A 14,743-nucleotide genomic window follows, 5' to 3' on the forward strand; every position below is an offset into this window, starting at 1 on the left:
GTGAAGTCCATTAATGGCTATTAGCCAGGATGGGTAAGGAATGGTGTCCTTAGCCTCTGTTTGTCAGAGGACCACCAGACACTGCTAACAATCATCATCCAGTCTCAGGCAGATGCCCATCTCAAGTGGAATACACATAGGGGCCTCACTTGGAGAGAATCATCCAAGAAAAACAATTTCTAAAGAAAGAGGCTAGAGATGGAAAGAATGACAGCTAATCTGAACGTGCATCACAAAACTTTCAACATAAAATGGGCCCAAATTTAGGAAACTCAATCTTATAAAAACATTGCCTTCATTTGAAGACAACTGTGGCAATGATAGCTTACTTGCTTACTCTTTACAGAGAATACACCCTTCTAGTAACTATGTCTCAAAGAGCCTGGCAGTTCCAGTAATTCTTTTTATCTCGCTCACTGAGGCAGGCTTACCTTACGAGCTGTTACAAAGGTGACCTGCTTAGAATGTACTCAACATGTCCTATACAGCAAGAGGAGGTCAGTGAACATATTATGAGTGACCTCTACATGTTGTGCTATTAGGGTTGCCAACTTCCTAAATCACATAAAACCGAACACCCTAGCCTCGCCCCGCCCTTCCCCAAGGCCCTGCCCTCCCACCCCCTGCTCACTACATTTCCCCTCCCTTGGTGGCTTGCTCTCCCCCACCCTCACTCACTTTCACTGGGCTGGACGGCAGGGATACGGGAGGGGGTGAGGGCTCTGGCTGGGGGTGCAGGCTCTGGGGTGGGGCCGAGGATGAGGGGTTTAGGCTGCAGGAGGGGGTTCCAGGTTTGGGGGAGTGGTGGTGGAGGGGGGCTCAGGGCTAGGGCACAGGCTTACCTCGGGCGGCTCCCGGGCAGCGGCGCAGTGGGGCTAAGGCAGACTTCTTGCCTGTCCTGACTCTGCGCCCTGGAAGTGGCCAGCAGGTCCGGCTCCTAGGCAGAGGCGCAGAAGGCAGCTCTGCACGCTGCTCTTGTCCACAGGCACTGTCCCCACAACTCCCATTGGCTGTGGTTTCCAGCCAATGGGAGTGCGGAGCCGGTGCTTGGGGCGGGGGCAGCGTACAGAGCCCTGTGCCCCCCCACGTAGGAGCCGGATCTGCTGGCTGCTTCTGGGGTGCAGCGCGGAGCCAGGACAGGTAGGGACTAGCCTGTCTTAGCTCTGCAGCACCGCCGACTGGACTTTTCATGGCCCGGTCAACGGTGCTGACTGGAACCGCCAGGGTCCTTTTTGACCGGGCACCCAGTCATCCTATGTGCTATGTCTGTGGCAGATTACAGGAGCAGTCTGACTGAAGGTTTAAGATGCCATGATATTCTGAGCAGACTCTATATTCCCTGATCCAAAACTGGAGTAGTGAATTTAAAAGTGGTATGTGTGTGTGTCAGTCAGAAAGAGAAAAAAACAAGTGGCAGCCATTTCAGAACTGTTGCATTATCTACAAGGGACTGTGGATTGCAACAGGTTCAGCCTCCATATGGACGCTACCAAAAGCTAAGATGCAGGAGGTGCTGTACAATTTAACCCTCAAATCTCCAAGGCCACATATACTCATCCTTTAAAACATCTAAGGACTAGCTCACTCAATTCCTGTCTCTCCTTCTCTCCCTCCATCTTGCCAGCAGTGCCACCTCCCACGACCCTACTGACCCCAATGCCTACTACTGCTGCTGCTCAGATACCCAGGTCAGAGAAGCATGAGCAAGGTGAAGAAAATTGGCACAAACACAGCTCTGGCATGAAATATGTCATTCATGAGTCATTGCTTAAACTGACATGGAAACGATAAAGCAGATTTCAGCTACTATGGTTCACTCATGATTGATGGGAAACTCAAAAGGACACATTAACTTGTCTGCTTTTCACAAGTGATGATAATGATTTGTACTTCTAGAGTTTAGTAGTGTCAATGTGCATGCCAGAGGCAAAGCTTGACTTAGAAATACTGATCGTGCAGAAGAATACAATTATTTTGTGCTAGGTGCAAGTTGCAGACAGAGGGGTTCATTTTGTTAAAAAGGGTGAGATTGAGTGCGAAGCTGCTGAGGAGAGTTTTCAACTGAACTAAGGGACATAGTGGTCATGTCTCCTACCTCATCAGAACAGTGCATTTGCAGCTGAGGATCTAGCCGGTAATCAAGAGCAGATTCCTGGATTATCACTCGGATCTGATCCTCGCAGTCTGGAGACAGACGCTATTGAGAGGAGGAAAATAGCAATTAGCCAACCAAATAATGAGCTTGATTTTTGCTAGTCAGCTGTCTTGGCAACTTTAATAACAGGGTTAAATGCATTTAATATGTTTATTCTATAGTGATGGCTAAGAGGTAATGATGGTTAAATTGTAAGTGCAAAGCACTTGGACTCTAATCCATAGGTAGCACAAAATTACGTACATATACACTGCAAGTGAGTCTAATTTACTAGGATGGAGGGTCAATCAGAGTTGCTGCGCACGTTCCTATGCAGATCATATTTACACATTTACCTTCCCCACTCACCTGGTCTGCATACTTCAACTTGAGGCAGGAGACGACCTGCCCCTCCAACTCTGCATCATCCTTAGCCGTACTCAGAATATTTTGGCAAAATTTGGGGATGTCTTGTTTGCAGGCCTTTCTGAGCACTGGATTCAAGCGGTAATCTAACCGAGAGAGGAAAGATGGAAAGGAACTGCATTAGAATTTTCACAGTATTGAACAAAAGATGTAACAACAAATTGACAGAGCTCCAAAGGGGATCTGCAGTAGGAATTCCTTCTGGATGACACTGTCTTCCAGCAGTTTGAAAGAGCTAAATTGTCACTTTTTACTTTGTAGAAATTGACAACGTAGTAACAAGCCTCAGGAGTAAGTGAAACCAACAACACTGGTCTACAATTTTTGAGAAGTCATCTGCTTCAGAGATAAAATGTGCTATTTATTATGTATTTTGATGTGCTGAATTCAAATATGACAATTAAAACAACTGATTGGCTACTGTTTCTAAGATATTTAAGTTTTTACATGTTATGTCTATGTATATTGTGTAGATAGAGTTTTAATCATAAATTGTAAACCTAGGTCTTTTCATGTGTTTATGGTTGCTTTACATGATAATATTTCACCTGTCCTGTTTATGTAACATTTTAAAAATCAGCAAAGGGTTATATAAATAAAATTTATTATGAAACAAAAGGCAAAAAACTATTATGTACATAGTTTAGTCCTATTCAGTGTCTACTCGGCGCTTCTTGGCTTGTCTCTTGTATTCATTAAATGGAGCATCTCTTGTCACTGTCCAGCAATAGTCTGAAAGCATTGATGGGCTCCATTTGCCCTGATAGCGTATCTCCATTGTTGCAATGTCCTGGTGAAATCACTCGCCGTGCTCGTCGCTCACTGCTCCGCAGTTTGATGGAAAAAAATCTAGATGAGAGTGCAAAAAATGTATCTTTAGTGACATGTTGCAACCAAGGCTTTTGTATGCCTTGAGAAGGTTTTCCACCAACAACCTGTAGTTGTCTGCCTTGTTGTTTCCGAGAAACTTTATTGCCATTAACTGGAAGGCTTTCCATGCCGTCTTTTCCTTGCCACGCAGTGCATGGTCAAATGCATCATCTTGAAGAAGTTCACGAATCTGAGGACCAACAAAGACACCTTCCTTTATCTTAGCTTCACTCAACCTTGGAAATTTTCCACAGAGGTACTTGAAAGCTGCTTGTGTTTTGCCAATGGCCTTGACAAAGTTCTTCATCAGACCAAGCTTGATGTGTAAGGGTGGTAACAAAATCTTCCTTGATTCAACAAGTGGTGGATGCTGAACACTTTTCCTCCCAGACTCCAATGACTGTCAGAGTGGCCAATCTTTCTTGATGTAGTGGGAATCTCTTGCACGACTATCCCATTCGCAGAGAAAACAGCAGTACTTTGTGTATCCAGTCTGCAGACCAAGCAAGAGAGCAACAACCTTCAAATCGCCACAAAGCTGCCACTGATGTTGGTCATAGTTTATGCACCTCAAAAGTTGTTTCATGTTGTCATAGGTTTCCTTCATATGGACTGCATGACCAACTGGAATTGATGGTAAAACATTGCCATTATGCAGTAAAACAGCTTTAAGACTCGTCTTCGATGAATCAACGAACAGTCTCCACTCATCTGGATCGTGAACGATGTTGAGGGTTGCCATCACACCATCAATGTTGCAGGCTACAAGATCACCTTCCATGAAGAAGAATGGGACAAGATCCTTTTGACGGTCACGGAACATGGAAACCCTAACATCACCTGCCAGAAGATTCCACTGCTGTAGTCTGGAGCCCAACAGCTCTGCCTTACTCTTGGGTAGTTCCAAATCCCTGACAAGGTCATTCAGTTCACCTTGTGTTATGAGGTGTGGTTCAGAGGAGGAGGATGGGAGAAAATGTGGGTCCTGTGACATTGATGGTTCAGGACCAGAAGTTTCATCCTCCTCCTCGTCTGACTCAAGTGAGAATGATTCTGGTGCATCAGGAACCGGCAGTCCTTCTCTGTGGGATACTGGGCGTACAGCTGATGGAATGTTTGGATAATGCACAGTCCACTTTTTCTTCTTTGACACACCTTTCCCAACTGGAGGCACCATGCAGAAGTAACAATTGCTAGTATGATCTGTTGGCTCTCTCCAAATCATTGGCACTGCAAAAGGCATAGATTTCCTTTTCCTGTTCAACCACTGGTGAAGATTTGTTGCACAAGTGTTGCAGCATATGTGTGGGGCCCACCTCTTGTCCTGATCTCCAATTTTGCAGCCAAAATAAAGGTGATAGGCTTTCTTAACCATAGTGGTTATACTGCGCTTTTGTGATGCAAAAGTCACTTCACCACAAACACAGCAGAAGTTATCTGCACTGTTCACACAAGTTCAAGGCATCTCTGCTCACTTTGGCTAAACAGAAATGTGTCCCTTTGCAAAATCAAACACTGACAAATAAGAGAGCACGACACTGTATGATTTCTAGAGCTAATATAGGGCAATTTGTTCAGCAGAGTGATGTAAGCTTCGTTATGATTGCATCATCCATGACTTCTAGGAATAACATGATGCAATTCATATCATGTATGACGCAATACCAGCTTCAGATTGCATCATTCATTGTTTTGCCTAAAAAGCAAGTACTGTCCAAACCCAGTCATAGATTTATTCATAGATCCAGTCAAAGATGTATTTTAGTCATTTCTGGTTTAAATTGAGATCCCTTCCCTTTATAACTCACTTATCCTCCGCCATTCCCAAGTCAAGGATCGTATATACTGACCCCATCGCATATCTTGAAAACTAGAGCCAATCAACAATTTTAAGCATCATTTTCGTTCTCAGTGACCCAGAATTAGTAAAGTTTGACTACATTTATTTCAGAAACATTTTGGCTGTAGAGCAGTGCTAATCACATGACACTCAGTAACTAGGGTGGAGAGACTGTTTGTTCTTAGACTGGGTGAAGGGGAATTAAATGAAGGGAAGGTGTCTGCAGTTAAGGCTGTGCAGATCACTCCTCAGCCCAGGCAGGTAACTAGCTCCTTCCCCTGGGTAAAAAAGGGAAGTGGAGGCCACGGTACCTGTGTTCTGTGTGATCTGTCGCTTCGTGATCATTTGTTTACATTTAGGGTCCATCACCTCACTGTTCTTATTCTGTTTCAGACACTGCAACATGTTCTTAGAATCTGCTTCAGAGCAGAACCTCTGCAAAGAGAAACCCAGGTTTTACAGCATATGAAACGTCAAGCATTCACAAGGGAGACTAAATAGCCACCTGCGCAAGCCAAAGAGGGACCATGCCTGACTCTCCCTCGCCAATACCCACCACTAACAGCAATTCCTCTCACCCTCGGCTTTGGCAGGGGACAGAAGGGAGGGGAACATCGTTTTATGCAACATTGTCTGAGCAGTTGCTAACAACTGAGGTCCCAGGCTGCAGCTGCTGCTCTATGTCAGTAACACCAAACAAAGCCAGATGCCCCCTTGCTTCCCCATTCATAGTTTTCTCATTCCACACTTTGGTGCAAAACTTCCATTATGTCTGTCTGGGTCTCATACCCATCTTCTTCTTTGCTCCAGAAACAGGAATAAACGGAAGCTGATGATCACGCCTTCAAGTCACTGCCCTGTGCAAGACACCAGAACACTACGGCAGTGCTCAGTGCAATTTATGGAGCACTGGAGAGCTGAATGTAGTGCACAGAGATCATAAAATCGTCCATCTAGATCCATGGATTGACAAACACTCTACAGACTAACCACTGCTCTGGTGGATCCTGCTCTCGCAGGGTCTCTAGTTCTAGGAACTGTAGTTGAGGCTTCCATGGGGCGGTAACCTTCCACTAGCCTTGATTATGCTACAGATTTTTTTAAAAGCCTGGGTCTATTACCAGCCCCACAGTCAGACTTTAAGCCTTAGCCATAAATGGAGCCAGGTTACTGTTTTATTAACTCTCCATGTTAACTCAGGGCTCCTCCAGTTATGCAGTAAAGTGTTTATTAGTGTTTAATGTTGTCTCCTGACTACGAGGTGTCAGCATTCTGAGCTTGAGGGCGGTTTAATCTTGAATGTGGCGAGAGCAGCTGTATGATTTTGCCTTATCTGTCACTTGATAAAAGGCTGTATTAGCAGTGAACTGAAAGAGTTACAGCAATCTGCGTTCTTGACAACTTCTTTTCCTTGGATAGAAAGGGATCCAGAGCAGCAGCAGACTAGACTAGATCCAAGTTCTATCAAAAGCTCAAGCACACCAACTCCCTTTCTCCCCCACACCAGCTGATGCTCCAGGCAACAGATCTGCTTGTACCCCAGCCTACTTTGATCATGGGACACAAGGGCATTTGGGGACAGGGAGTGCAGTTGAAAGAGGAGATCACTGAAAGAACACTCATGTTGATTCAAGGTTATAAGTCAAAAAAGGACTTGATTATGTTGTGTAAAAAAGCAGTACGGTCTGAAGCAGCCATTTTGGCAATAAGTCATTGTAGAGAATACAGAACTTGCGTTTGATATAAATATTTTATAAATAAAACCAATCCTTTCCTCCCTGCCTTGTGTCAAGCACGACTATCCTGAGAGTTCTAGGTGAGTTAACTTTCCCTGCGGTCTCCGATCCATCCTCTCACCGGTCAGCATGCTACTATTACCTTGATCATTTGCTTGCAGACCCTCATGAGCGTGTAGTCTAGTTCTGGATCCATCATCTCATTCTCCTGCAGTTTAAACACTTTCTGGTGACACCGGTTGCTCAGACGCTTCTTGTTTTCCTTCAAACACTCAATAATCTGCAGCAAGACAGTATGACAACAGTTGAGAAAGGAACACCAGTGGTAAAAATCCTCCCCCTTATACTTTGTCAAGAAATACTTTTGGTGTTCCCGTGGGCTCATTTTCAAGTATCTGCACCTGTTAAATCCTAGGCATCAGAGGCTGGAATTTACACCCTCCCCCCCAAAAATAATATCACTTATGTTGTATTGTAGAGCAGATTGTATTCAGCTAGCCACTTGCTAGTTTTAGTAAGATGGTCATGACACCTTCCTATTCAACTAGATTTACAAAATCGTTAACTTTGCCACGGTACAAAGGGATAAACCAACTGCCACATTGTGCTCTGATGTTATGCAGAAAGAGCTGGACACTGAAATGCTCCAATCTTCACAAAAGTTGGAAAATACTCCAAAATGCAAGTCTAATTCTGTGTGCTTAGTAAAACAAGGACGTTCTTCAAAAACAGGCTATGTGCAGTGAAAAACTGACATGTAAATAGTTAAAAGGCCCATCACCTGTGCATTGCCATAGGGCACATTCGGGCAATTGTTCTTGATGTCACTCTTACAAGCCTCATACAGCTCTGGTTCAAGTCGAATATCCTCTGTCTGTAAGATAAGTAGACCCAGGAAAACAAGCAGTTAGCTGACTCAAGCAAAAAGTCAATTAGTGTTTTATCCAGGAACTACAGCATATTCACAACAGCAGACAAAAGGAGGCACTGGAGTATCACAAAAGAGAAGTCTTCAGTGCTTAGAAGTTAAGGATCTAGTGGGTCAGAATGATCAGTGCTGAAAAGGTCACTGAGTTGTCACATGTCTAGGTACTATCCTGGACGCATATCCCACTCTGAGTACTTTTTACTGGCTACCTTTCCTTGCAGGACTGACAATATCTGGCTCTCTTGTTCCAGTCACAGACATCTGTCACTTATGTATATTCACCAGCTTCGTTTTCATACTTATCTGATCGTATGTCTGAATTATCCTGGTCAGGGCAAGTGGTGAAAGCCAGTGAATAATCAGTTTTGCAAATCCACGTAGCAGATCAAGACATGGTCACATCTTACAGCTGGCCGTGGGTTTTAGTATATGTCTACAACTGCCCACGTTACAGCGCGGCCACGGCAGCGCTGTGACATGGGCAATGGAGTCATGCTTTATTGCCAGGGGAGAGCTCTCCTGGAGATTAAAAATAACTACCCCGAATGAGGGGTGGTAGCGTGGCTCCTGGCAATAAAGCACTGTCTACACCGGCGCTTTTCAGCGCTAACACTTTTGTCAATCGGGGGGTGTTTTTTCACAGTTTTAGCGCTGAAAGTGGCAGTGTAGACATAGCCTTAGGGTGAAATTCTATTTTACACTGCTTTACTGAAGCAACTGTTTTGCATTTAAACTGAGGTCACATAGAATACTAACACAGAGTGGGGATTCCTTTCTCCCTCTAAATGCAGGGTTCCTCCACACCAGTGAAGACTCCTCCCTTTCCCTCCACACCAAGGTCCAAGACAGCCAACATCTTTCTGACTGAAGATTAAAGGCCAGAACACTGATGGGAACCCATCCTGGTGTGCTCTTTAATTGAAGGTGCTGCTCAGTGATGCAAGGCATTCACTCCCCCCGACCCACAGACTGACCATGCTGCCTCTGAGGGTGCTGGGGATGGTCAGACAGAACTTCACCATTTACACAAAATAATGTAAGGGGAAAAGTCTTGTGGCTCTATTACTGTAAATACTACCAATGCCAGAGAAGGAGGAGGTAGCCTCGTCTAGAGAAATAAACAGGTTTTAATCCTTACTGAGCCACTGACTCACTGGGTGGCCTTGGACAAGTCACTTCTTCTCTGAGCCTCAACTTCCTCATGTGGAAAATATGGCTTATACTTTTCTCATGGGGGCTAGGGGAAGTCAGTGTTGTGTACTGCTATCCAGCTGCTGAGTATTAAGAGCTATGTTCAGGCAGCTGGCATCAGAACACTAAGTCATCACTGAGAGTCTGAAAGGCAACTGGCTTTTTGATGTGTTGCTTTAAAAGTTGTCCCTTTTAGCTCTCCCAGTAGAAAGTGGGTTAGCTATATCTCATGAGCTTAATTCGTTTTCCAAAGTATGCAAGAGGGGAAACTAATATTGGAAAATAGATGGCCAAGAGCCCCATGCATACTTACCATCTCTAGCTCCTCAACGCGCAGCTGTTTGCGGCACTTCAGAGACACTCTCTGCTCCCTGGCATCCTGCAGTGTGTCATTGCGCACCGTAGTGCTTAGACAGATCACCACATCCACCCTGCAGAAAAGGAAACAGGCCCCTATTTATCATGCCAACTCATTTCTTGGCCTTGTACACCAGGCCAAAGGGCTAGCGTTCGGACACCATGTCACCAAGAAGCTTAGTAACCTAGGACACTCAGGAATGCCATGTCAGCACAAAGTGCCTGTGCATTTGATCAGAAGGCAGATCTAGCCCAGACACAATCAGATGAGAGTGCAACTGGACTGCAGATTAAAACAGACAATTTGAGGATTTCTAATCCCAAATCCAGACTCAGCAGCTTGGTTCTGTACAGGACTCTATAAATGCAAGCACAGGGGGACTTGTGTAAAATCCCACTAAAAACCTGGGACTTGTGCTCCCAAATCATGTAGGTGCTTTTGAAAATCCCACTCCCAGTGTCAGGGGTCTGGTCTTCAAAGTAAGCACATGAGCACTAGAGGACGAGTGACTACGCCACCTACCATATGCTGCATAAGGCAAGAGTAAGCCTGAGCTTCTGTCCCACTTCACATTTTTATCAATTGTTCGTAGATCATATTAGGCCATTAAAACTTTTTTCTTCTGAAGAGAACAAACCTGCTGAAAATTTGTGGAGCTTCTTCCTTCATCAGCTAATCAACACTGTCTCCTACATCTCAAGAGTAGCACAGAACAATGGATAATGTAAGTGCTTTAAAATTCTGGGGTGTCTGCCTATTCTTATGGCCATTGAAGAGAACAGCAAAATTAGAAATTTGCAACTAAGGCAGAAGAAGTATTTTCCTAAAGAGGAACCTCCTCCATTGTAAATGTTTGCCGCATACAGTCAAGGAAAACTTAACAAACAGCGATTTTCACTGGGGCAGGCTAACACTTCTGGCAACAGAGGCAAAGGAATGTTGTTAGAGGACTTCATTACGTGCTTCTAGTCACTCAGTTGCTACATACTTTTTTTTGATGTTGGGGCAAAGTTTCAGCACATCCTCCTTGCAAGCCATTTTAAATTTGTATGAGAATCTGAAATCCTTCATTTGAACCTAAGTGAAAAAGAAGCAGACATTAAAAGGAGTATATCAAAATAAGACGAGACACTAGGCTTGCTTGAAACAGCGTATTCCATAGCACCTGAATTGCCATGCTCTAAGACAGAGTCAATACGTTGTGTACCTGATGCAATTCCACTGACCAGAAGCATGGGCCCCCTCTGGCCAATTTCTCCTCTTCACCCCTACCCCCATGCCTCAAACAATGTTAACCACAATCTCAAGGCATCCTCACTACAGAAGGAGTCTCCAGGAGTGACAGGCTTGGAAGAGCAACCTCCTAATTTGCCTAACAAGATCTGCGGCAGGCTCAAGCTTTCCTGGGGCAGCTGCCCCTGTTTACTACTCATCACTAAGGCTAAGATTTTGTATGGGATATTTTTAGTAAAACTCATGGACAAAAACGAAAAATCCACCGAAGTCACAGACAGGTCACAGCTTCCGTGAATTTTTCTTTTACTAAAAAGATCCCTGACAAAATGGGGATCAGTGGGTCCCCACACTGCCTGAAGCAGGGCAGCTGTGCAGAGGCTGTGGGGTACCCCCGCCACCCACAGTTCCACGGGCCCGCTGTGACTAGGAGCTTTAAGGGGTCCCCCCCACCGCCCAGGAGCTGTGGGGGCCGCCAGAGGCGGCGGAGGGTAACCTGCAGCTCCAGGCCCCCACAGGTGGCGGGGGAGCCTGAAGCTCCTGACCGCCGCAGGCTGAAGTCAAAGAGGTTGCTGGAAGTCACAGATTCCGTGACTACATTGTAGCCTTACTCATCACCAGCAACATACACGCAACCTAGCCTGATCACGATCCATAAACATCAGAACTGCACTGATGGAGGGTTAAGCAGGTGGCAAGGAAAGCGGAGAGCTGACTTTCAACCATTATGAAGGCCCAAGAGATATCAGGGACCCAAGTATTCGGCGACTGTAGAATTCACCCAGAATTTAGCTCCAGTATCTCAGCTTTCATTGTTTAAAAGGTAAGTTTCTAGCCCTGACAGTTGGGAAGATCACCTCAAACATGTACTAAGTGCAAGACATTGTCACTGAAAAGAGCCTGAAACAACAGCTCAGAGGTGAGAGCTGCCCTAGTTATCTCACCTGGGGCCCCATGGACTCTGGATACCACAGAATTATTTTTGCTACAGACAGGGAACTGCAGCTAGAATCAACAGCAGTCCGGGAGCCAGATGTGCAAACCGGGCAGCTAGGCTGCCTAGAGAACAGAGTAGTACCCAAAGCCTAGGAGCTGAGAAGAATCACCACAGCAGTTGTCTACAAGCTCCCTACTTCCCTGTCATGCACAGGGCAGGACAAAGGAATTCTGAGCCAGGCTGCTCAAACAACATTGTAACTGCTGAAGCCCATGGAGCCGAGCCGTCTGGAGAACAGAGTGAAAAAGTCATTGCTGAAAGTAATCATTGCCAAATTATCAATCCATGTTTTCCACCAAGAGCCACATTTGCGTGTGGATAGGCGTGGGAGGGATGGGAATGCTGGGTATTTCATGGAGACATAACGAATTAATATTGCCACAGAATTTGTTCCAACTGTGCTGCAGAATGCATTGGGCCCTGCCTCAAAGAGAGACAGGGAAGGGGCATCAACGGAATTAGAGCTAACATTCAAAAGTGAAAGTTTATGACTAGATGTACAAATAGGGACATGAAATAAGGGATCAGACTTATGAAGTGAATTCACAAGAGCTGGACTGGGTCTTGGATCATGGAGAGGATCATGATCAGAAGTCTCCTACCCACTTCTCCCTGGACAAAGTGAGATATTACAAGGTATACGGTGCGTGGAGGCAGATTATTTGCTCACCAGCTGGAAGTGAGTGACTCCAATGGCGCACTTCTCATTCATCTCCTTCTGGTGCTTGTTCTGAATCAAACATTCCATCAAGTCCCCAGAGTCTATCTGGTTATCTGCCATCTCCTGAAGGAAGGAGGGACAGGCTGTTACCCACACTTCAGAATGGGTTACCCTCTTGAAAACATTCCCATTCCACCATGCTTTTTATAAATCAACCAGACAAGCAAATGACATGACCACCAATAAGAATTCAATGCAGTGAAATTAACAGCACTGTTCTCTACTTTGAACTTGAGCTCATTATGTGACCCTGTGTGGATTAATTAACATTAATCCCTCTGTAGATACTTAGTCACACATCTGAGAGTGGAGTGCTCTCAAAGCAGCATGAGCACACACACACACATCCAGCCAACACCGACATCCACGATAAGAACTTTGTAACTAACAGATGTGAAGCTACCTGCTTATCAGAAAGTGTGACTAATCAATACCACAGAGTGATGCAGTAAAGATGAGCGGCTGCAAGAGTGTCAGAAAGGGAGCGGCGCCACTGGGGGGTCTGCTACTGTGGAACTGGGGTTCTGACCGAATATAAACAGTAATATTCATCGAGAGGTCCTAACTCCTGTGACAAGGCTTATGATAATAGCAGAAGCCCTTGATGGAATTAAGAGCCTTGGGATTCAGCTGGCTATTAGACATACAATTCATCTGTCTTGCCTGTTTTTTAATTCTGTGAACAATCTGACTAGGGTTCAGAGCTGTGTATTTATGACACTGCTGTACACACACACGGGCTGAAAATGGTTACCTAGTCCTAGATCATTAAATTATTGTAAGGTAATATATCCCAGGCTGCAATTCTGGCACCACACACAGGGTTTGGGTGTTCTCCTAGCTTTTATCCTTAGGCAAAACAAACATGCGGCATACAAACATCACTAATTGCACTCATTTATATTAGCATTCATTCTGATGCCTGGGTCTGGTACTTCCAATGATGCTTGAACAATGAAAATTCCAACCTTTCCAACATAATCTGGGAATGCTAGGGAAATGAGTATCATGAAGAACTTACATGACAGAACGTCTGAATGATGGGCTCACATGCTCTCATCAGCAAGGCTTCAATCTGAATATCCTGCAGAAGAGACATGCAACATTCAGCTTCGGTAACAGCTGCACAGTAAACAGCCATAAGGGAAAGGCTCTGTTCATACATTAAAGGTTCTGAAAATTGTGCTCCAAGTCAAGCTGTCCACCTGAGTTTATGGTATTTCGTTTAGATGAAATCCAGAGAGTTTCGCCCTTTGGCATTGGCAGTCACACTGCATGCTCCAGCCAAGTGTGTGGTGAATGATGGGAGAGCCTTTCAGGTTGTGGGCTTAGAGCAGAACAGCTCTCCACAGAGCTGGAGAAGCCCTTACCACTCAGATAATTCAGCCAGCTCAGTCTCACTAGGAGGAACTCATTCCAGAGATATTACAGTGATAGGTGCCACACAGCAACCTAGACAGCTGGAGATTAGTGCCCATTTTCAGCAAAATGCGTTGGAAGTGTGGGAAGGAAACAGCCCCTAGAGCAGAGAGCTTGTCAGATGTAAAACAGAGCCAATGATTAGATGGAAAGGCACTCAATGAAAACCTGGACTGCTGCAAGAAGTGGTACTGCTGACTCCATTGATGATGCTCTTCCCACCACTCACTACATAACATTGCCTCCAGCAAAACATTAGGCAGGTGCTGTTTGCTGCTGCAACTGCTTTCAGAGAAGGCCAAAATGAGCTCCTGAGCATATTTTGACCATTACAGATCTTGTGTTCCTTTCTGCAAGAGTACAGGTGTTAGCCCCAGTACTCTGGCCACATTCATTGTGGTGCCTGCACTCAGCCCATCTCATATCCCAACTGTTATTTCATTTCCCTACAAAAACTTGTGCAGTACTGACACGGGATGACTTGCTTTACCTCAAAGATAGTTGCATTTCTGTGGTGGGTTGATGATATATCAGGAACCCACCACAGAAATAATATATATATTATATTTTTCCCAGGATTGGCATGAGGGCAGCTGAATATGCTTTGTTACAGACTCTTCCCTTTGCGCCAGGCTGAAAACTGCTTACCTCAGACTCCAACTCAGTAAGGTTTCCAACTATGTCTCTGCAATCAACCACTAAGTCATCAAGATGGTCCTGGAGGCATTCAAGTTCCTACAGAAACACAAGTCATCTTAATATCTGACAAGATACTGAAAATTCAGAGCCCTGTGCCAGAGAAATGATACATACAACATCTTAGCAAGTAAAGGATCCCTAATGTTCACTATGCCCTACCTCTGCCTGCTTTCTGAGAACTAAACACTGCC

At 45.0% G+C, this 14,743-nt stretch overlaps 1 protein-coding gene across 1 annotated transcript in view; it reads right to left on the bottom strand.

Moving 5' to 3' along the window:
- The window catches only part of GLG1 (golgi glycoprotein 1), a 173,790-nt gene that overhangs the window by 14,368 nt on the left and 144,679 nt on the right, over positions 1-14,743 (bottom strand). Inside the window, exons 13-22 of the mRNA XM_054048830.1 lie at positions 14,502-14,588; positions 13,456-13,518; positions 12,384-12,497; positions 10,472-10,560; positions 9,439-9,556; positions 7,788-7,880; positions 7,149-7,286; positions 5,582-5,705; positions 2,504-2,646; positions 2,096-2,197 (exon numbers count right to left, since the gene is read on the bottom strand). Of these exons, the coding sequence (XP_053904805.1) occupies positions 2,096-2,197; positions 2,504-2,646; positions 5,582-5,705; positions 7,149-7,286; positions 7,788-7,880; positions 9,439-9,556; positions 10,472-10,560; positions 12,384-12,497; positions 13,456-13,518; positions 14,502-14,588 (1,071 nt within the window). The remainder of the gene's footprint in view (positions 1-2,095; positions 2,198-2,503; positions 2,647-5,581; positions 5,706-7,148; positions 7,287-7,787; positions 7,881-9,438; positions 9,557-10,471; positions 10,561-12,383; positions 12,498-13,455; positions 13,519-14,501; positions 14,589-14,743) is intronic.

Source organism: Malaclemys terrapin, chromosome 14, assembly GCF_027887155.1.
Source record: "Malaclemys terrapin pileata isolate rMalTer1 chromosome 14, rMalTer1.hap1, whole genome shotgun sequence".
In the NCBI taxonomy this organism is placed as follows: domain Eukaryota; kingdom Metazoa; phylum Chordata; order Testudines; family Emydidae; genus Malaclemys; species Malaclemys terrapin.